The sequence below is a fragment of the Pholcus phalangioides genome, unplaced genomic scaffold, assembly GCF_987345545.1.
Source record: "Pholcus phalangioides strain wild (caught in Gottingen) unplaced genomic scaffold, Ppha-v1.0 ptg000022l_1, whole genome shotgun sequence".
Classification (NCBI taxonomy): Eukaryota; Metazoa; Arthropoda; class Arachnida; order Araneae; family Pholcidae; genus Pholcus; species Pholcus phalangioides.
The window spans coordinates 35,459,164-35,481,079 of NW_028301615.1; the positions used below are offsets into that span (position 1 = coordinate 35,459,164).

Below are 21,916 nucleotides of genomic sequence, written 5' to 3' on the forward strand. Positions count from 1 at the left end.
CTGCAAGCTTCTCTTTTGAAAGGTCTTCTGCCATTTGGTGGCAAAACGAGAATCTTTTGAAAATAAATTAATGATTTTGAAAAATATATATAAATATTTATTTCTCACTCTCACATAAATATACAAACACAATCCTCAACCAGTAAAATGTATTTAAAAAAATATAACACATTTCAATCTTTGTGTAGGTACCACTACTTGATAAATTATAAACAACAGCATTGATATAAAAATTCATTTGTGCATCTGTAATGCAATTTTGTTAACATTCAACTTAATCTTTGACAATCTTCCAAAACACAGTGGAAAATTTCATCCTCTTCAAACCTGAGTCAAAACTGGCTGTTAAAAGAATTTTTTTTTGATTGATTTGTGTTCATTGCACGTCAAAATGTCCTTTAAAAATAAAACAATAAAAATGAACTGATTAATTCATTTGGGTTGACATTTTTACTAGGACCATTTCAGTTTTAGTTACATGTATGTGCGTGCACATCAGGTCTTAACTTGAAAAAAAAAAAGAATCATTAAAACCATTAAAAATCAAGGTAGGCATATGTGTACCTCTGGAACGAAGAGGTTCTATAACACCCTCTATAAGGATAATTGTCTATACAACAATATTGCTGTTTCCAGTGTATGCACCGATGGGGAAGGGGGGGGGGGGGTTCAAATTTGATTACTTTTGATGACAATGTGGAGTTGAACGATGCTTATTAAACCAAACCAATTAGAGTGGAAAAGAACAAAAATGGCAATTTATTTTATTCAAATCAGAATTGAAGAAAACTGAATTTAACATCGGTCAAATGGACATATATATTTCTATGTTAGATTTAATTGTCAACAATTTTGTAGTCACTTTCTTCAAAAATTTCCTGGAAGAAGAAAATGAAGGCAAGGACTTACGCAAGACCTACCTTCTGGGCAGAATACTGGTTGATTAAAGGTTTAAGGGGGGGGGGGGGATGAACATGATAAATCTTTTAAACAAATCTTGAGTAACTGGCTTTCAAACATTTTGAATTTACACTAAAATTAACTGAAATAGCAAGAAGGCATTTTTTCTTCAATATTTCTATTCACAAAAATATTATATTTCTTAAATTTCTTGGGGAAGAGAGGCCTTGTATCCTTCCTCCTGCGTGCTTGCCCAGTTTATTAAATTTTGATAACAAAGAGCAGTGCGAGGGGGGGGGGACTTTCAATCTTTTCCGTTTTGTCGGGCTCTTCATTTCCTTTGTTACTTGTACGCTTCATTCCTCTTGAGAGCTCCACATTTCCACTACCCTTATTCTTTTCTTTATTTCCATATTCTGCTGTGTCAGTTCCTGTATGTTGTGTGTTCTTTTTTTATCATTTCTTCCTTTTCCAGTCTATCTTCTTTTCCCTTGTTGTGGATTCTATCTGTGTATTCTGAGTTCCTTCCTGACTCTATATCATTAGCCTCTTGTATATGCTGTCTTATTTCTGTTTGCGTGCTTTGACATTTATATTTTGAGACTATTCTTGTCTGCATTGCAACATTTATTTTGTTTTTTCCCTTTGTTTTTCCATTGTTGGTTCCGTCCTCTCTACCAGCGATGTTTTATCTAATCCCCAGATTGTGGGAAAATTTAGGAGGATATTTATTTATCTGTATTGCTTTTGGGGACACGAGTGTAGTCTTTTCTTGAATTTTTCAGTCTTTCCTCGATTGGAATGCTTCCTATCTCATCCCTGTTTCCGGTGTGTCCATGATGTTCTCAGTGTCTTGTGGATACATAGTCTGTATCTCTTGCTGTTTCTGAGATTTTGGAGAAATTCAATTTCTTGCGTGAGAGACAATCCCTCCCTCCTGCTGGTGTACTTGACATTTCCTCTGTGTCTCCATCATTGTTTGCTTGTATGATAATTTCCTCAATTAGTTTTTTTAATAATAAAAAGAGAAATGGAATAAAAGAAATTAATAATAAAAACAGAAAGAGAAATGGAAAGATTAGGGGCTAGACCTGAGATCATTGAATCCAGAGGAGAAGAGACAACTGGACAAATACTAAATGATAAAATGGGACAAACACAGATAGAGAAACAATGCCTATTGGAGAAAAATGCAGAAGGCGAGATTAGTGAGGGAGATAAAATAAAAAGAGATACAGAAGAACTGAACAATTCCAATGAATCAATTAAAGAAAAACATTCACAAGAAATTTTAGAAGGAGAAATAGTAGATGAAAACCAGAGAAAGCCACCTTTGATAGGAAGAAGGAGAATCAGATGGACAGACTATAATGGGAAAACACCCAGAGTAGCTGAGTATGAACAACCTAGGAAAAACCTCAGCGAAATTCAGAAAAAGCTTCTTGATATGGCAATGCTACCTGATCCAAAAGAAAAAGAGCCAAAATTGTATGCAAGGGCAGCTAGAGAAGGAGTAAAAATACACACTGTCCTACTGTTTCCAAAAAACGAAGACAAGGAAAAACTTCCATTAATATTCAGAGCTAACACGGAAAAACTGGAGCTAATTGGCAAAATAAAACGTATCAGGAGAATACAAAAGGGATACGCTGTTGATCTGAGTAACGAGGAGGATGCTAAGAACCTTCCAAAGAAAATACAGACTACCAAAGAGCTGAACGAAGTAATGTCTGTCACAAGGGCGTAGCGAGGGGGGGGGGGACTTGGGGGTCTGCCCCCCCCCCGAAATGTGAGAAAATGACCGAAAAAGGGGAAAAAGATGGCCAAATCCATTGTTCTGTCACTTTGCCCCCCCCCCCGAACGAAATTTCTGGCTACACCCCTGGTCTGTCAGACCTCCAAAACCTAGGAGGGAACTAGTTATGGTTCAGGACAGGAACAATGACACTAACATACAGGAGCTGTTAGACGACATGACAAGAGAACTGGCACAGCCCAACGATGAGGTTGAATACAGGTTTCAGCTAAGATCATGTACAAAAAATAAAAGTCACATAATTGTAGAAGCGAGATTAAGTAAGAGGCTGACAGAAGCTTTAAATGAGGGTGCTTTATGGATAAGGAGGGAAAGAGTGAGAATCAAAAGGTTCATCTCCTCACCAAGATGCTTTAGATATCAATCAGTGAAACATCATGCTAAGGACTGCACTAGCCATGATCCCAGATGCGCAAGATGTGCAGAACTACATGAAACATCTATGTGCCAGAGCAACAAAGTGAGATGTATCAACTGCCTGCTTAACAACCAGGAAAATGGAAGCAGGTATGACACAAGACATAGCGCATCAGCAACAATCTGCCCAATATATTTCAGAGGTGAAACGGTGAACAGATGGAAGAAAATGGAACCCAGAAGAAAAAGACAATGGAGAGAGGGTGCGAGGAACATCAAAATCAGAAAAGAAACATACCAGGCAGAAAGACAGGAGACAAGAATACAAGACCAACCCCATCAGGATGAAAGGGCCTCGAAACAATCAGAGAACAACCAAAATGGAAATGAAAGTACCCACAAGAGAATAGAAATAAAAAATAGAGTCGACAAAATGAGAAATCAGGAAAAATCTCTTGGTTCATCCATGATAAAAGTAACCATCCCAGGAAGGAGCAGATCAGAGGAAATCGGAACTATAAGAACGGTTGTATTCAGGAGAAAACAACAACAACAATCAACGATACATAACATAGGTGCTTTAGAACAATCCAACAAAGAAAACAAACAAACTAATAACAAAATCAACCAAGTGATGCCACAACAATCAACAATAGATCCAGTCAAAACTTTCCCAAACACAAATCAACAGGCACAAATATAAAAATCCTTCAATTAAACTGTGACAAAAGCCACGTAGCCACTCATCACCTAAAAGACTTCATCCAAAAGAGGAAGATTGACATTATACTCTTGCAAAAGCCATGGGCTTACAAAAATAATCTCAAAGGAATTCCCTGTAATAGGATGAGCTGGACATCCAGGAACTGTAAAAAGCAACCATTCTAATCCCAAATAGACGTATAATTGGCTCCACATCCGCCTCCAACAACAGTGTAATAGTGAAAATTGATCCACACAGAAGAGAATATATTGTCACATCAGCTTACTCTTCACCGTATGACAACTTAAAAAAGACACTTTTTTTTTTTTTCAAACCGAGCACAACTCAGGTCTATCACCATAGGCAATTTACTACCTAGTGAGTTATGCCGGAAGTGTAAGTGTGTGTACCTAACAGTCTGAGTGCGTATCTAGTGTTGTGTATGATTTTTCAGTGCTGCCATCTATATCTCAGAAGTGAAGTGAGTGAAGTGTAATGACTGAATATTTGTACTGTTTGTAGGACTGTTGCTCTCTGTGGCAAGACTTTTTAACGGGGAGATCGGCTCGCATTTGCGCCTTGAAGTTGGGAACCACAGAAAACCAATAAAAAAGACACTGGATAAAATTCACACCATACTGGGTAGAGCTAAAAAAACACCAATAATAATAGGAGGAGGCCTTAACAGTCAACACACGATTTTTGGCTACAAATATACAAGGCCAAGAGAAGTTAAATCACTGGACTTCATTCGCTCAGAAAACCTTTCTATTTTGAATAATGGGGAGACAACATTCATAAGGGACGATGGAGGGGAGGAATCTCCAGGCATTACACTAATAAATAATGTGACTCCCCTTGACAACATAGAGTGGATGGTGGAAGATGAATACAGCTTTAGTCAACACAGATATATCATCATGGAAATCAAAGACTCCCCGAAGGCCGATCACATCACAAAGTTCTCAAACTCCTAAAGAAGAATAGACAATTTCATCAGAGCGCTCAAGTCCTGTACAAAAAAGAAGGACAAAGTCAAACAAGCGAGAAATGAAGAACTAGAAGATGCTATACAAGAAACCTTTAACAAAATCAAAGAACTGGGAGATCGAACGCTAAAAGTAAAAAAGATAATTAAGGCGGAAAAGACACCATGGTGGACCCAGGACCATGAAATTTTCAGGAAAAAAGCCAGGGCACTTAAAAGAAGGCTCCAAAAAACAACGGAAGAAGAAAGACCCAGAGTTCTCGAAAACTTCAAGAATAGAGCCCTTTACACAAAGGCAATCAAGAAGGCCCAGAGGAATAATTTGAAAATTTTTTTACTGAGGCATCTGATCCATTTGGAGCTGTATACAAAAGGCAATGGTTAAAAATAAATCCTTTCCACCACAACTAATCATGGATCCAGAAAGTAATGACCCCATTTCGGTCTCAGCAAAACTCCAGCTAGGAAAGATCTTCCCAACAGAAAACGTGGACTCTAGAAGAAAGAAAGAAGGGATTCTAACAGCCTCTAACAAAGACGGCAACTATGAGGAACTGCATATATCAAAAACAGAAATTGCAAGAGTCATAAATAGGCTCAAAGATAAGAAAGCCTCACCTGCTACATTCAATATTCAACAAATGTTTGGATCTGGGAGTCTTCCCCAGATATTTCAAACAGGGAAAAGTGCTTCTATTTTTAAAGAAAGATAAGGACCCGGCAGACAAAGTTTTATAGACCTATACAACTTCTATCCACCATCAAAAGGCCCTGGAACACATATAAATGCACAGAATATCATTTCACACGGAACAAGAGATGTGGTGGAGCGACAATCAATATGGGTTCTGCTCAGGGAGCTCTACGGAACAAGCGTTGATAGAGCTGAAAAAGGAAATTCTTCAACAAAAAACAGAAGAAATGGATAAGATTTTGGTATCCCCTGGACATTCAAGGGGCATTTGATCCTCTTAAACACCAATACATAGTGGAAAAACTACATGAAATGCCATTGTCTACAAAGTTATTCAGGACAACGTGCAGTATACTTAAAGATCAGAGAGTTGCAATAGACATGCCAAGTGGGTTGGTCACTCATGAGATGACAAGAGGCTGCCCTCAGGGATCATGTTCTGGTCACACCATGTGGAACACAGTTTTGGACACCCTCTTGAAATTAACATGGCCAGAAAACACCATGGTCCACGCTTTTGCGTATGACATCGCCGTAACTGCATAGGGTTAAAAATAAAAAAAACAAAAGATTTGGCCACCGAAGTCCTAGAAATGATCAACACTTGGCTGACGAAACACGGACTGACTCTGGCAGCTGACAAATCAAAATACATGTGATTTCCCCCTAAAAAAACCAAATTCACTATTAAACTGAGGAATGATATAAAAATCAAGAGGGTAAAGCTCCTCAAATATCTGGGAATACATTTTGACCCGAAGCTTTCCTTCAAAGAGCATGTCATCCAACAAACGGACAAGGCGAATAAAATACTATCAAAACTCCTATCCAGCGCAGGCACAAAGTGGGATATGTATGAACAACAAAATGCGCAGAACCCTCTACATCACAGTAATACAAAGAATATTTGCATACGCAGCGCCAATCTGGGGAACAAAGCTCACAAAAGTTGTACATGCGAAATTAGACTCTGGTCAGCGTAGATTCTTCTTGTACATAACAAAAGCATATTGCACAACCCCCATAAATGCCCTACAAACAATAATGGGGCTTTCCCCTTTGAGCCTATGGATATTTTACGAAGCCAAGACATGGCTTTTGACCCGATTGAGGTGTGCAACAGAAGACCTTCAACCATCTCAGATCCAAGTAAAACAGAACGGATTCACCAGACACCCAGCCCGTGACATCCATAATAACCAGATCTCTCTCAAGCCTGACAACAAGCCAGAAGAAATAGAGATCTACACAGACGGATCTAAGATGGATAATGGAATGGCAGCAGCATACGTGGTCACAATGGTGAAATCCATATGTAACAATACCCATAGACCTCCGGCAGAAAACAATCTTATTCTAGTCATTTTTTCATACAAGTTGTCTTACCTTCAAGTTCACGGTTGATCAAAATTTGTCTGTGATATTTTCATTGTTCACAGTCAAAAAAAATATGCGATCCTGATCGTGTCGCCTTTTTGAATTATTGTTGTTGCCAATTTTATTTTACAAAAGTTGCTATAAAAATCTGTTTCACTATGCAAATTGAATAATATATTTTTGAAATGGTTGGTCCCAGGAGTTGGATCGCGCTTCCTTTTCAGGTATAAATATCTGGAGTCACAATCGTCATTTTGCATTTCATCTCGTCTCTCAATTCCGCATTCACCCACTACTTCACTTAAGGTGGTCTCCTCTTGGTGAATCCTCTAATTTGTTCAGTTTGGTCTAGTCATCCATTGTCAACACCATCGTCCCGTTTCCCGCCATCGCTTGTCAGTTGTATGGCTTGGCATCGAACAACGCTTCAGATTCCGACCGCCCGATCGTCACCTCAGCTCTAAACCTACGTAACCTACGTAATTGTTGAAGGTGGTAATAAATTTACTTATGTTAAAATCTAGAAATTCTCTTGAAATCATTTGTCTCTTACTGCATATTGATTGCACCGATTTCGCCAGATCAGAATCCTGGGTCGTTATGCAGGGACGTCGCACATACATCGAAATTGGGCCCAGAAACTTAACGAGGCATCAGTCTTCCAGGCAGAGCTCCACGCCGTAGACGAAGCGGTGAAAAAGGCAATGACCTACAAAGGAGTCAAAGTTAAAATCCTATCAGACTCAAAATCGTCTCTACAATCCATTGCAGACCCGCTCTCCAGTAACAAAACAGCAAAGGTCATTAGAGAATCACTCATAAGCGCCCCTAGAATCAGGCTGTCATGGGTAAAAGCCCATGAGGGAAACTGGGGGAATGAGGAGGCAGACAAGCTAGCTAAACAAGCAACTAGCAATCAAGACATAGATTGCCACCTCCCATTCCCCAACTCATGGGTCAAAGCTAAATACAAGAAAGCTAAAGCTACAAGTTGCTCCAGAAATGGCAACAGCGCTGGGACCAAAATACCAAGACAGGCAGAAAAGGTCATCAAGTGCTGCCTAAAGTAAAACTGCAAGACCGAAACTGGACAAGGGGCATGACATTATTTTTCTCAGAGCACGGGCTGTTCCTGGTTTACTTAGAAAGATTCAAAATAATTAACGAGAACTGCAAATGTGGACAAAGGGGCACACCCATACATTACGCAACAAAATGCCCTCTAACGAGCAATCTGCACTTTGGAACCCATCGGAAGACAACATTGAAATATGGAAAAGTAAACTATTAGAGCTCCCTGGACAAATGAAGAAAATCTACCAATTAATTGAAAAAAATTGAGGGAAACCAGGAAAAGTACATAATAAGAGAGAACACCGGCAGAGACCGATTTCACAGAGACACTCTACTTCAGAAAAGGACTCTTCAAATCCCGAATAATGACAAATTCAACGAATGTAAATTGGCTAGTAACAAAAATAATAATTCTCCATATTGTACTGCTGATCAAAATCTGTATAGATTGCATATAGCCAATATAGTATTTTCGTAGCATTGTGCATAATGCAAATATTTTCTGAATCATGAATTATTTTGTATAAAGCACTGGCATAATGATTGCTGTTTCTTGATCATAATTGTACAGCAATGGCATTGGGTATAAAAAAACTCATGTATATAATATGTTCAGCAGTATTGTGTAAAATATAATTTCAGAATAGTGTAAAAGCAAAATACACCGTATGGGAAATATTTCATGTAATGATATAATATTGCCACATTCTTACTCATAGGAGCAGTTGAAACATTGTATAAAAAACAACTAGTATATAGTGTGTTCCGCAGCATCATATCTGTAACATGCATTAACAAAATATTGTAGCATTCTTGCTAATTGAGCAGCCGTGTATAATAAGAATATTATGAATCATGTAAATACAAAATTCTATGCATCATATATCGACATAATATAGCAGCATCCTCGTTCTTTTAAGCAACTGTAACAATGTATGTAAAGTATCTATGATATATATGTTTAATGTATCGTGTATATGTGAAAAATCTTCTGGGAAGTGTAAATTTGGTGTTAAATTTGGAAGTGTAATACTGTTCACGAATGAACAGTAATGGCATGTGTATAAGTATAAAGTACATATGATGTGCTCCATAGCAATACGTATAATGTGAATAATTTTCTACATCGCAAATTATGAATTATTCTGCACCAGGTATCGGCACAATAATGGCCGCTTATCGATCATAATTGTGCAGCAATGATACTGTGTATAAAAATTATCACGTATATAGAATGTACCGCAGTTTTGTATACAATGTGAACAAATTTCTAAAACGTGTATATGCAAAATAATCTGTAACACGTATCGACATAATATTACAACATTCTCGCTCATTTGAGTAGCCGTAACAATGTATATAAAGCATCAAGGATATATAATATGTACAATGTATCATGAAAATGTGAATAATATCCTGGAAGTGTAATGCGATAATTAATACATGAAGTTTTGACATAGCATTGCAGAATATCCGTATACAGATGAACAGTAGTGACATTGTATGGAGTATCACATGCATATATAAACGCCCAAATGTGGCATTGAGTTTTGGAATCTAGTGTATGTAACATGTTAACTGCGTCAGGAAATGTCTAATATCGTCTATAATCTGCAAATTCGTATAAATGTGAATAGATACTGTATCACGCACATGTATCATGTACTAGCACATAACGGCCACACCCTTGCTCAAATATGAACAGCAGTGGCACTATGCATATTCTGTAAATAGTTAAAATGGAAATAAAACACTCCAGGGGTTTCTGGGGTCGGGTCTATGGGGGTGGCTTCGGCACCTGCATGGGTCTCTCCCAGGCTTACCCAGGGGGTTGCAAGTTGCTACGGGCAATGGGGGTAGGGGACCAGGCCTAATGACCTGGGGCTTCAATCATAGGGACTGAGGGCTGGAGGTGCCGGGCAGCTTAGAATCCAGGCCCCTCAGCCTCCTGGCACAGTCGGCTCTCTCTCTAGTGTGGTCCAATCCCTCAGGGTAAAAGGCTTATATCCCTCTTGGGACAGAGCCTGGATCACGACTGGTCTTAAAGTTACAGTGGGGGGGGGGGGGTAAAAAATGCCCCAATGTCTGTTTACATAATACTTGGACGTTTCTCCATATACATATATAGCAAATCTGCACCCCCAATTAATGCTGTTATGGGAAGTTTTAATGCCTAAGGTAGGGGTTTTCATACTTTTTCCATCCGTGGCTACCCTGTTCTCTATTCCCATGCTTATCCATGAGCTCCACTGGCTCCTTGTTGTTTAACAAAGAGTATTTTCAAAAAAAACCTTTGTCAGGGGCACCGCAGAGTGGTGACCCTGACAAAGGTTGGAGGCGCACAGTTTGAGAATTCCTGGCCTAAAGAATTAGAGAAAATTATTCATACCATAAGGAGGCCTGCAATTAGTTTCAAACCGAGTTCCATGTCTGGTAAGCGCAGCATTTCGGTCTGGAAATGTATATTTCCAAATATGTTTTAATAATCTCGGAAAATAAAAAAATAACAACTTTACAACTAATAGGAAATATTGGTACTCCTCAATATAAAATACAGGAAGGTTTTTTTTTAACCTGGAAGCACTAAATTACACTCAGAAATGCCTGAGTAAGGAGGGAGATTGTTACCCCCTTCAGCCCTACCTTAAGGATTTTCTCAATAAAAAAAAATTTCTACTGAATGTTAGAAGTAATCCTAACAATTACTCTTTCTCGACTTCTTGCTATCAACTGACTTTGTTTTCTTTTTCAATTTCTATACCAGCATTATGTCTTTATGAACGTGAAACAAAATTCAGAATTATTCACATTATTTTCACTTCAGAATAGAAGAGAGACAGATGACAGCACCAGTATAACAGGAAAAAAGCATAATTCTGACAACATAAATATGATAGGGCCACGCATATACACACATGTTCCTGCATGTGTGAATTTGTTAGAAATTCCCCATAGGAAAGTTTATGAGGTACATGTACAGTTAAGTAGTAGTAGAATTTACACTTATCAACATTAAAAATATTAATGATCAATCTCATCACCACACCGCATAAATTATGATGGCTGTCAATAACAATTCACAGAACAATGTACAAAAGGTAAATATCACCTAAGTGATAAAATGTATGCAATAAAATCATGGTATGATTCAATCAAAAATCTGAACTGTTCAACATTGGCAATCAATGCACCAGTCAATTTGTTTTCTGATTGTTATGTACATATTAAATGTGCTGTAATAATCATAAGAGGTATGGAATAACTGCTTTTCTCTTTGGTGGGTAGTTTTTAAAAGTCTGCTTGTACCAAAGATGGCTCATCAGACCAGTGATGGTTTGGTTCGTGATGGTCCAGTAGCAAACGAGCCACCAGGTAAAGTTCTGACCATCCATAATGAGGGAAGCTGATAAATATATTACAATTTCTGCACAGTAATGTGGGCAGGACACATATTCAAACCATCCTCCAGTCGGCATCACATGCTTCATTGTAACAACTTTATTTCCTACAAGGAAATCAAAGGCATAGATTGAATGATTTGATAAAAAATGAAAAAAAAATTTTTTTAAATGAATTATTTCTGCAATGTTTATATACATAAGGTAAATATCTTCGATTGGACCTGAAACAAAACAAAACGTCTCACCATCCTTATCTTTTCGTAACGATGCTAAAGCAATATGCACTTGATATTGCACGAGAAAACCAAACAAAAACATTAGGATTCCTACAAGATGTTTGAACGTTAACCAGCTTTCATTCAATGGTATAGGAACATCTTCACCTAAAAAAAAAAAAAAATTGCCAATTCAATAACATTAAATATGAAACTGAAGCAAAATACATCAACACAGAACATTTCAAGTAACAGGTTCATCTTAATAGCACTGTGAGCCTCTCCAGCAAAGCAATTTGCAGTGCCGTTCCTTTAACCTTATCTCAATTTAAATAGGTAATCAAAATGCAAGATTATCAAGCTACTAGAGCTGGAACATCAGAGCTTTGTCTCTGAAATGTTCATGCCTTAAAATGGCACTGATAAATACAAAAATACTAATTTATATATGTATATATAAGCACCTTATATACCCCACAGTCTCTGCTGTATATAGAGTGGAAACATTTTTATGAACTCTAAGTGACTTGAATAATTAGTTCGTGGATGGGGAAGATGCTCAATGAACTGGCATACTGTTCAGGAATGGTGGACTAATTGGCATAAACAAACACATGAAATCCTTCACCAAAATGAAACAAACTTATAAAGTCAAACGTAACCAATCAGGTATCATTTCCTTTTTGTTTAACACATTTCCGCAAAGTGAGGTTCATTTGAGGGCAGTGAGGATTTGGCTTTGTATAATATTTTAGCCTTGAAGCTAGATGCTGCATATTTTAGCACGTGTAGATGACAACCCAACTCAGAGATTGGCATCAAAGGAATGCTTGAGAAGTCATTCCTGGTTTAGAAACGAACTTTTGAAGTTGATGTATTTGATTATCTCAGGGTGGGTGCTTTTCTTTTCCACCTTATATTATTGGCCATTGTTATTTTCATGCAAGTGGTTCTTTTGTAATGGATTATTTAGAGTGCAGTTTTTAATGTAAATAACTAACACAATTCAATTTCCATGTTAAGCGATAGGCAAATTTGATATGACATTTTGCTTGTTTGAGCACTTGACTTGATATTTATGCTTCACACATGTAACATGTTCGATCTGTTTTGGTAGCTCATTTTCAACTTGGATAAGCACTGATACTGTAAAGAGCTTTTTCCCTTTCATTCTTTTTTTATTAAACATTTCTTATTGATTTTCTTTTCTCTTTTTTGGTGTGTGTGAGTTTCTTGCTCCTTTTTTCGTCAATTTTATGGGGGACAAGAGATTTTTAATTATTTTGTCTTTGTTTTGATGGAGTATGAGAGGCACACTCTCAAAGCATAGTCTTCAGGTGAAACATTATTTCAACATAATGTTGCAACCAAGAAATTTGTTTTTTTACTTTTTCGCCATTAACTTATGATCAAACCTTCCTTTTAGTTACCTTATGCCAGAAGAAAGACATTTTTGCATGTTTCACAATACTAATCAAAAACTAAGCATGTTGAAAACATGTGATTCTCAGAAATAATAGAAGTCTCTAAATTCAAATATGTGGTAAAGTGAAAATAATTTTAAATTGTATATTTCTCACAAAAAAAAGTAGCCAGAAGAGAGAAAGACATTTAATAAAAACACTTCTCTTCATTTTTTCCCTAGATAAATCTAACTTGTGAAGTAATTTCCAATTCTGATTGATTGAAAAGGAAGTTGAAGTGATGGCTACATTCTTTACTACCTTTTTAACACAAAATGATTGATTCAACTCCTGCAACATCAGTTGCAATCTATGTTTTCCATCCAAGTGTCACAAATGCAAAAAAAAAAAGGAAAAAAAAGCTAGAGAAAATTTTTATTTCCTTATAAAGTATTGATAAAAAATTATAAAAAATATGAAATGTGAAAGTATTTTGGTCGTAAAAATATATATAATTGAAAATAAGAATATATTTTTGTTTTAGGATAAGAAAGTTATGATTGTAAAATTTGAAAATCAAGCTGTAGATAGCCAGGAGAAAGACATTCTCTTAAGAAATGAAAATTTGTTCAAGCTAATTCTAAAAATTGATTGATTAAAGAATAATAGAGTTGTGACATGCCAGATTGGAATACACTCTTTTGCAAAAAAACAAAGCACAAGAAAATGACTGTTTTTTATTGAAATAAAATGTGTGGAGCTCATGTGAAAATAGCCCCAGAATGATGTGCCATGAAGGGTAATGCAACTGGCCGCAGGATGTCATTAACATATCGTTAAGCTGTTAAAGTTGTATGCAGGACGACTAGAGGTGATCTGCTACATCCTAAGAGATAGCACCTACACCAGGGGTAATAACCGTATGCCTCTCTAAAACAAAGGCTGATTGGGACCACTGGCCCCGGCTACTCCACACACGGGTCCGATGGTCATCTGCTCCAAGACTGAAGCAGGATTCATCACTGAACACTATGTGATGCCAGTCTGCTGGCAGCCATTACGATTGGCTGCGATACCACTCTACACGACTCTGCCGATGTTGTGGGGTTAAAGGCAGACATCTTAGAGGCCACTGTGAGTGTAACCCCACCTCATCCAAGTGGCGTGAGATGGTGTAAAGCAGTGTTTCTTAACCTTTTTTTGCCTGTGGCCCCCTTTGAATCATATTTTTTTCTCGTGGCTCCCCTGTCTTACCCAGAGTTTTCAACTCTCATCTAGAAGCAAGACACTTTATACGTATTGAAATGATTTTTTTCAGTGAATTTATACTGAACAAATATTTTGCAAAGAAAATTGGCCTCCAGACCACTGGGCTTGAATTTATTGAGCTCCTCTCTAGTCCGAGTTCTATCGGGACCGTCTCAACATCATGGGGACTCCACCTTAGGCAAAGTGATGCTATGGTAGTCCCATACTTTAGCTGGAAATAAACAGCCTACATATTTCCTACTTATTTTCAAAATTAATTGTACTATACAAAATATCATAAAGTGGGGTCACTTATGGGCACGAGGCCCCTGGACATGACCCCTTACAAGAGTGGGACTCACAGAGCTACAGCCCGGGGCCTAATATGGTTTTCATCATTTTTTTTGTTTTTCATACAATAAATTTCATATAGAGAAGGGGGTCTAAAAAATTTAGCCTGGGACTTGAGAAAAACCCTATCCTAGGGAACTTGTTGCAAAATGTAGGCGGTGAAGCCTGGGTGGGTCCATGCCCTGAAGAAGGCCCTGGTTTTATGGGTGGTTTTGTTGGATTCTTTCTCTCACTGTAAGTGTTAGTCACTAATGTAAAATCTTTATTTCTTCACACCTTTTTTCTTCTCAGTTCTCCAAACCACCTGTCATGGCCCCTTTTTCCATTTTCTTCCGTGACCCCCTAGAAGTATCCCAGTACCACAAGGGGGCCATATGGCCCTGGTTGAGAACCACTGGTGTAAAGTGCCACGGTTGATATGGAAGAGTCTGTAGCACATTGTATAGCAGACAATGATGCCATTGGGGCAGTTTGGGCCTGTCGCACAATCATTCGGTCTTGCTTCACATTCGGGCACCTTGGCCTTCCAGAGCCTACATTCTGGAAGGAACAAAATTTAAGGGATGGTAGTTTTAGGTGGGAACAAAGAACATCATTATAGAATTATCAAACTTTAAAGTTATGGGGGGGGGGGGGCAGCAAAATAATGTTTGCCCCAGGCAGCAGAAATCCTAGTTACAGCCCAGCTTATACTAAACCACACATATGTACCTCATTCATATTCCTCAGAAGAACGTCTAAAGAATTGGTGCATGTACATGTTGTGAACCTAATGTGAAGTTTGTTTCTGTGTAATGCTTGTTATAGTACTGCCATCTATTTTTTGAACTATGAGTGAAGTGTGATGATTGAATAATTTGTACTGTTGTAGACCTGTTGCTCTCTATGGCGAGACTTTACAGAAAAGAGATCAGCTAGCATTTGCGCTTCAAAGTTAGGAACTACAGAAAACTAACTTCAGCCATCCACTACTGTGTTGCTGATGAGGTTCTCGCCATAGTGAAGACTCGCTATGCCAGTCCGTCACTATGACCACTTAACTACAACAGTGATCATTCCTACATGCTAGTGCTATATAACAGATTCTCAATTTGATATTAAACAAAATGACAAGCACAACAAATGGAGAGATTGGTTTGTGTCAACTGAAAATAATAAAGGTTATTAATCTTAAAAAAAAAAAACTCACTTCTGTAGCTGTCAAATCCAGGAGCTTCACACAGAAGAGAGAGTCCAACACCAAAGTAAAATGTCAGGCCTACTATGTAATGAATGATATTAATTTTTCCATCCGAAAAAACAGACACAAAATAACACTCGTAGCAGCGACGAGAAACTTGCATAAACAGCAGGAAACTCAGCACAACTACAGACTCGGCTGGTACTAGAAAAGAAATCACCAAGATAAAAATTTAAAAAATCACTGCCAAAATTACAATCCTGTCCAGACTATGTTACATATGAAAAATTTGAGTTTGACCCTTCAGAAAATAAAAATTAATAAAATCTGGCATTTCATTTCTTTTGTGATAGATTAACTAGATTTTGCTTTTCAAAAAATTAATGACCATTTTAACCAAAACAAGGAAAATTTTCACAAAAACAGGACCCTGCAGAAGTCTGAACAGACCCGCCTCTACTACATGGTGAGGGAATTTAAATACGCTAATATCCATACAATTAATTTAATAATCAGTATTCTTATAATTGTGAAATACTCACTTGTGCTTTTCCTTTGCCTAGTGGTGAAAATATTGAGCAAATCATCAAATATTGGGCTGTAATTCCCAAAAACATACCTCCCAATAACTTCCAGCAGAATTGTGAAGAAATATATGAATGCAAAGATATAAAAATGGCCAAACCACCTGCAAAAAGAAATAGTTTCATGTCATTATATTGCAATGGAATGCTTTCAAAACCAAGGGAAAAAAACATTAGTACCTTCACTGAGGAAAAAAGAATCATTCTCTCCATAAAACTTACAGCTTTTATATTCTGGATATCGCCAGATTTCACAATTCAAATCTTGTTGATGCACCAGTCTATTTCTTTTTAATTTAATATTTTGATATTGTTTCCGCTGTTGGAAGTATTTTGTTGTGCTCCGACATGAATTTGGTTTATCACCTAATGGTAAATTGGACCGCTGTTAAAGACCGATGAAACTCTCAAAAACCAAGTTGGTTCATTGACATAGAGTGGAAATTCTATATAAAGATATTCTCTATAGCAGGGCCCAACATACTTTTTTCCAGTGAACATTTCAGAATTCATGTCAAAACTAGTCTAGTCGTCCACTAACAAGGAAAAAAAGTGGGCAAGTGAAAAAAAGTTATCAAGTGCAGTTTTTTCTTTAAAAAATGCTGGGCTCCTAAGAAATTTTGCAGGTGCCGAACTTTTCTCTGATTTGTCAAGCCATACTCAATAACAATACATCCATTACAACAGGTCTGGAAAAATCCCAGGTGCCACGTCACCATGGCAACTAAAAAATTGGTATTGGCACCTGAAATTTTATTTGTGCTGTCACTAAATTGCAGGATTAGAGCAGTGCAAAATGTTTGAAATTTATAGCAGCATATCTGCCAACGTGAAAGAGGGTCACTATGCCCTAAAATGAAAAAGTCTAAAGAAGCGTTATTTTGGACCTTTTTCTTCAGATAAAAAAATTGATTTGTCCAGCCCTGCATTACGGCCAAAGCCCAAAATTGGACAGTTTTAAATTGACCTGGCCAATGTCCGAATTGTAGGCTTTGGCCAGCCAGTTTACAAACTGGTTCAAGATCCCTGGCCAAAGTCCAAAAAGAAAAGGCGTGATTCGGGGTCATCACTAAGTCACGTATTTTTTCATGATAATTATGTCACCAGCTATGGCAACCCATAATGCAGTAAGCATTTTTTCCCCTTCAAAATTTGACAGTAAATATTATATGTTTATATCATTATATAGGCTTTTTTCCTCTAGTCACATGCAGATAATCCAATAAAGCTACTATATATAGCCATGTATTACACGTTGGCAATGAAAAAAGGGATTTGGACCATCTTACATCAAACTTCGGCCAAAGATCTCCAGCCACTTTACGAATCGGCCAGACAAAGTTTCCCCCCCCCCCCAAAAAAAAAACCCTTGTCATTCTGAAAAGACACTGGCCAAAATTCTCGGCCCCTTTGCAAACTGGCTGCACTTCATACTTTAGCCAGAACATATCTATCTATGTAACAATTTTTTTCACTCTTGTTTAGGCGTACATTTATATTATTACATTTCATCTGTAACAATAAATCCTTTACAACAGTAGTTCTCTCAAACTTTAGCCATTCGCAGCTCCCTTGCCCAATTATGATTCATCTGCGACTTCCAAGAATAGTTAAGTAGATATTTTCACTAATAATCAATTGCAGCACACAAGTCAACATCTCCAGCTCTCCGTGATGCCCCTAGGAGCGACGATGAATATGGCTTGATATATGAAATATAAAACCTGATAAAACAAATCCAAAATGAGATATTCCAACAAGAAAAACAATGTAACATGTTGGGAAAAAGGTAAAAATTATAATAAATAAACAAAAAATAAAGCTCAAAATATACTAAAAGACTCGATTCAAACATGCCGCTTTAATTACTAGCGACCTCTAAAGATGACGTGACCTTCAGACCATAACCTAGCCAACAGCAGGAAAAGAAATGACAATCCAGAAGCTTAAGGAAATAATAATTTACAGGGAAGGGGGGGGGGATCAGCCAGCACTTCCTAGAGATAGGCCTCCACACACTGCTTGTGACGTCAGTAAGTAGTCCATTTTCCCTCAGAAAATTCGGGGGAAAAAAATTCCCTGCTCATGCCAGTATCATTGTTGTGTGGAAAAGAAATGATCGAGCTCAGAATTGGCAATTTCTGAGGCAATTTTTCAATCCCCCACATCCACTCACTATGCCGTATTTGTCAGCCAATCAGGAAGATTCCATGCCAAAATAAGAAGAAACGAAATAGGATGCTATGTTTTAAAATGTGGCAAATTTGCTATGTAGTCTGAATGACGTTTATGGCAACCCTTGAGGAGGCCTTTTTCCTCTAGGAGGTGCTGGCTTAGCAGGATAGCAAGTTCAGCCCAGAGCTGCAAGTTCTGAGCGACAGCTAAATATGTATAACCCAACATAAATTAACCTTAGGGAGAGACATTATGTTAATGAGTAACCTAGAGAGTTTGCAAGTATATGAGTGAACAAAAGTGTGCAAGTATTATGAATGAACAGAAGAGTGACCTATAGAGCAGCATGTGGATGACCAAAAGAGTAATGCAAAAAAGTGAGAGACCTAAAGAGTGAAAATAGTGTGTGCGCATAGAAGTGACCAGAAGAATGATATGGAAAGCAACAGACCAGACCAAAGAAGTGACCTATAGAGTATGCAACCATTTAAATGACCAAAAGATTGACCAAGATAGTGTGTGAGCCTGGGTGAGACCAAAAGCATACGTAAGTATGTGAGCAATTAAGAGTAACTTGGTGACTTACTGCTGGCATATTTACAGGAGTGGAGGGTCCAAGCAGGTTATAGCACAAGGCAGCAAATCCAAGAAATAAGTGGTGAAAAAAATTAGACTAGAATGGCAGGTCGGAAAAATTTGTGTCGCCTATAAGTGGGCGGCAAAGCAATGAATCTTTGCCTCTGGTCAAACCCTAACATTTGCCATTTGCCTTTTTTTTTGGGGGGGGGGGGAAGGGAATAAATACATCGCTGCAGATTTGATGTAACATGGTTTTTCTCGCCAACAATTATTTATATGCAGTATTTATCAATTTTGACAAATACTGTAATTTTATCCCCCCCCCCTTATCAGCACCGAATTGGTGCTGAGTTACAATGCAACTGCAACATGACTAAGAAATGGGAAAAAAAGTTTTTGCAACTTACTTAACTCATTTTTTTTCTTCCTTATGTCCTTCTCCGCGGGCGGATACACTCGAATAACTGCAGCTAAAAAAGCCATAAATGTGTCATCACTCATCGAGTGATGGTGCATTTTTCTCCACATGTACTCTCCTAAATATGAGTCAAACTCCCCCTCAAAATGACTAGTATTGTTGCGGAGGAAACGTTTGACTGCAGACCAAACCGCCTCAACCGTGTTGGTATGTGTACCTGTGACAGGTTCTTTAAATGTCAAATCGTTCTTGACACACAAATTGACATACTCCTCATCAGAGAGGCAGTCATATGCCTTCCAGCAGTCTGACACAACAGTGGATCCAGGCAACACCCAATCCTTGATGACACTTAAGAGTTCAGCTTTCGTCCCTCATTCAACCGCTCGGAAAAAGTACTTGTTTGTCCCTCTTTCGATCCCACCAAACACCCACTGACCAGCCATGTTTCTACCTCTTCCATACTTCATTTTTCCAAACTTGCACTCGTCTATCTCGACAATAACTCCTAGGCCTCCGATAGGCTTACTCTCAAGCAGCACATCAGCCACACAGACCTCTCGGCAAAGCATATACCAATCGACAACAGTATGGCTATTCACTTTCACTTCGTTCACAACGAACTCATTCATACACCTTCCGAACCAATACCGTGTCACACGCATGTCACAAACACTCAAATGACTATGGGAAAACCAGGAGTTATTCCTCACGCTGCGACCAGCATCATGCACATTCTCTGCCCCTTGCTTCCGGCACCGCCATTCATACCCATCAATCTGAGACTTTCGCTCAAACAGTTTCATGTCATTACCACACTTGGGACATTCGTATCAGGACGCAATCAACCCAACTTTCATGCACCATTCAAGGACTTCTTTTTTCCCTCGCATTTCCAACATGGTAAAAAAACGTATTGTACATTCACTTGACCCTTTTGAACTCACAGCAGTAGCAGCAGCCATTTGAAGTACTTTGGACTAGCACACGTTTCCCTGAATTGGACAATATCGTCCCCAATGGCCTGTGGGAAGGCGGTAAAAGTTATGGGTACAACACAAGGATTCTGTGTCTGACTTAAGTTGGGGGGCAGTAAAAGCATTGGGTATCACACAGTACACAGTCAGTTATACATAGGATCCTATGGACTGGCTCAAGTTTGGAGGGGGCGATGAGAAGAATAAAATTTCTGAAGGGGCTGTTGAAAAAAAATATTCGTGGGGGGGGGGGGATCTGGATTGCACTAGGAGAGTACACGGGAGAAAATTCTAAAGCCCGCGGAAAGAAATAATAATAATCGGAACAGTGAAGAAATGAAGTCGAAAATTGCCTAAAAAATGCACGACAAATAAATTCACGGAAACAATTCATCTCATTTTTCATGTCATTCCGTATTTATATATATTTTTTTATACAGTTTTTTTCTTTATTATATCATTATTAGTATTTTTGCTATTATGTTTTTTTTATTAAGCAGCTTTAAAGCCCTCGTAAACAAACAAGACAGTAAACATTATGGTCACTCCATATATATACAGGTGGACTCATCATTCGCCATTAATGCGCAACAGGACGTCAGCGATGCTCATTAATGGCGAATGATAAGTCGGCTTGGACATTTTAATGACGAATCCAATCAAGCAAGTATAGAGAAAATAAACAATCCTACAGCAAGGTGCCATGTTTGGCGAAAATATCCTTTTTATCAATCCAATAAATGTAAAAAGAAAGGAAATTGAAAATTTTAACCAACCTTTTCGGCACTTCAAAAATACTCAAAAATGATTTTTTTCCAGTCAAGTGTTTGTTGGTTTTTCCGAATTTGAATATCCTAACCAAGAACTTTGGAAGTTTTTTCTCCGCAAATATTACAGCGACTCCCGATAATGTCACGGCGAATGTATAAAACAGCCAAAAAGCGTGTAGAAGATTTGTTTGGGTCATTTTTGCTCCACAAAAAGCACGTGCTGATCGGCTCTTCAAACCTCCTCTTGAAAATTTTGATTGTTTGTTGACATAGGCAGATGCCAATCACGTGGTACTCCGAGAAGCTCTACCGATTTCGTCGCGTAGTCGGTTTGCTCTTTCGGGATTCGTCAGATTTTCAATATTATATGACGTCATATAGAAGCTGTCCGAGGCGTCTTATCCGGGGCTAGAAGCTGTCCATATTCCGAGCTGTAAGTTGCCAACCATTGCCACAAAGGATGCCAAAGTTGTATAAAGTTGCCAATTGTAGCTAAAACCACTGAAAAATTGAAATAGTGACAAATTCAGATACATACACACACACATATACACTCATGTTCATAAATTAAGGATAATTCAGAATCACACGGAAATCGAAATCTAAAGTAAAAATTTCACCTGACGAATTATCACACACATCTGCAAGAATGATATGCAAATTTCAGGAAGTCACCAGATGATGCCGATAGTACGTCACAATGACG

General features: G+C 38.0%; 2 protein-coding genes and 1 pseudogene across 2 annotated transcripts; 1 reads left to right on the plus strand and 2 right to left on the minus strand.

Moving 5' to 3' along the window:
* Positions 1-71: 71 nt before the first annotated feature.
* Positions 72-21,407, minus strand: LOC149070257 (polyprenal reductase-like). The gene is made up of 5 exons (XM_089249304.1): positions 21,217-21,407; positions 16,250-16,395; positions 15,717-15,911; positions 11,556-11,693; positions 72-11,414 (listed from the first exon to the last, which is right to left on the minus strand). The coding sequence occupies exons 1-5, from the start codon at positions 21,405-21,407 to the stop codon at positions 11,152-11,154; spliced, it is 933 nt and encodes a 310-aa protein (XP_089105430.1). The 3' UTR covers positions 72-11,151.
* Positions 6,503-7,905, plus strand: LOC149070258 (uncharacterized). Its single transcript, XM_089249303.1, has 2 exons — positions 6,503-6,760; positions 7,417-7,905. Exons 1-2 carry the CDS (start codon positions 6,503-6,505, stop codon positions 7,903-7,905), a joined length of 747 nt encoding a protein of 248 aa, XP_089105429.1.
* On the minus strand, positions 19,397-20,733 carry LOC149070259 (uncharacterized; annotated as a pseudogene).
* Positions 21,408-21,916: the final 509 nt, after the last annotated feature.

What these genes read in the sequence shown, in the direction of transcription:
- LOC149070258 (XM_089249303.1), top strand. Translation starts at nt 6,503, where the DNA reads ATGGGGCTTTCCCCTTTGAGCCTATGGATATTTTACGAAGCCAAGACA. An exon ending in CAGCATACGTGGTCACAATG is followed by an intron (nt 6,761 to 7,416) that starts GTGAAATCCATA and finishes CGATTTCGCCAG; the next exon opens with ATCAGAATCCTGGGTCGTTA.
- LOC149070257 (XM_089249304.1), bottom strand. Translation starts at nt 21,407, where the DNA reads ATGACCCAAACAAATCTTCTACACGCTTTTTGGCTGTTTTATACATTC. An exon ending in ATTTTTGAAGTGCCGAAAAG is followed by an intron (nt 16,396 to 21,216) that starts GTTGGTTAAAAT and finishes TTCTTTTTGCAG; the next exon opens with GTGGTTTGGCCATTTTTATA. An exon ending in GTTACGAAAAGATAAGGATG is followed by an intron (nt 11,415 to 11,555) that starts GTGAGACGTTTT and finishes ATTTCCTTGTAG; the next exon opens with GAAATAAAGTTGTTACAATG.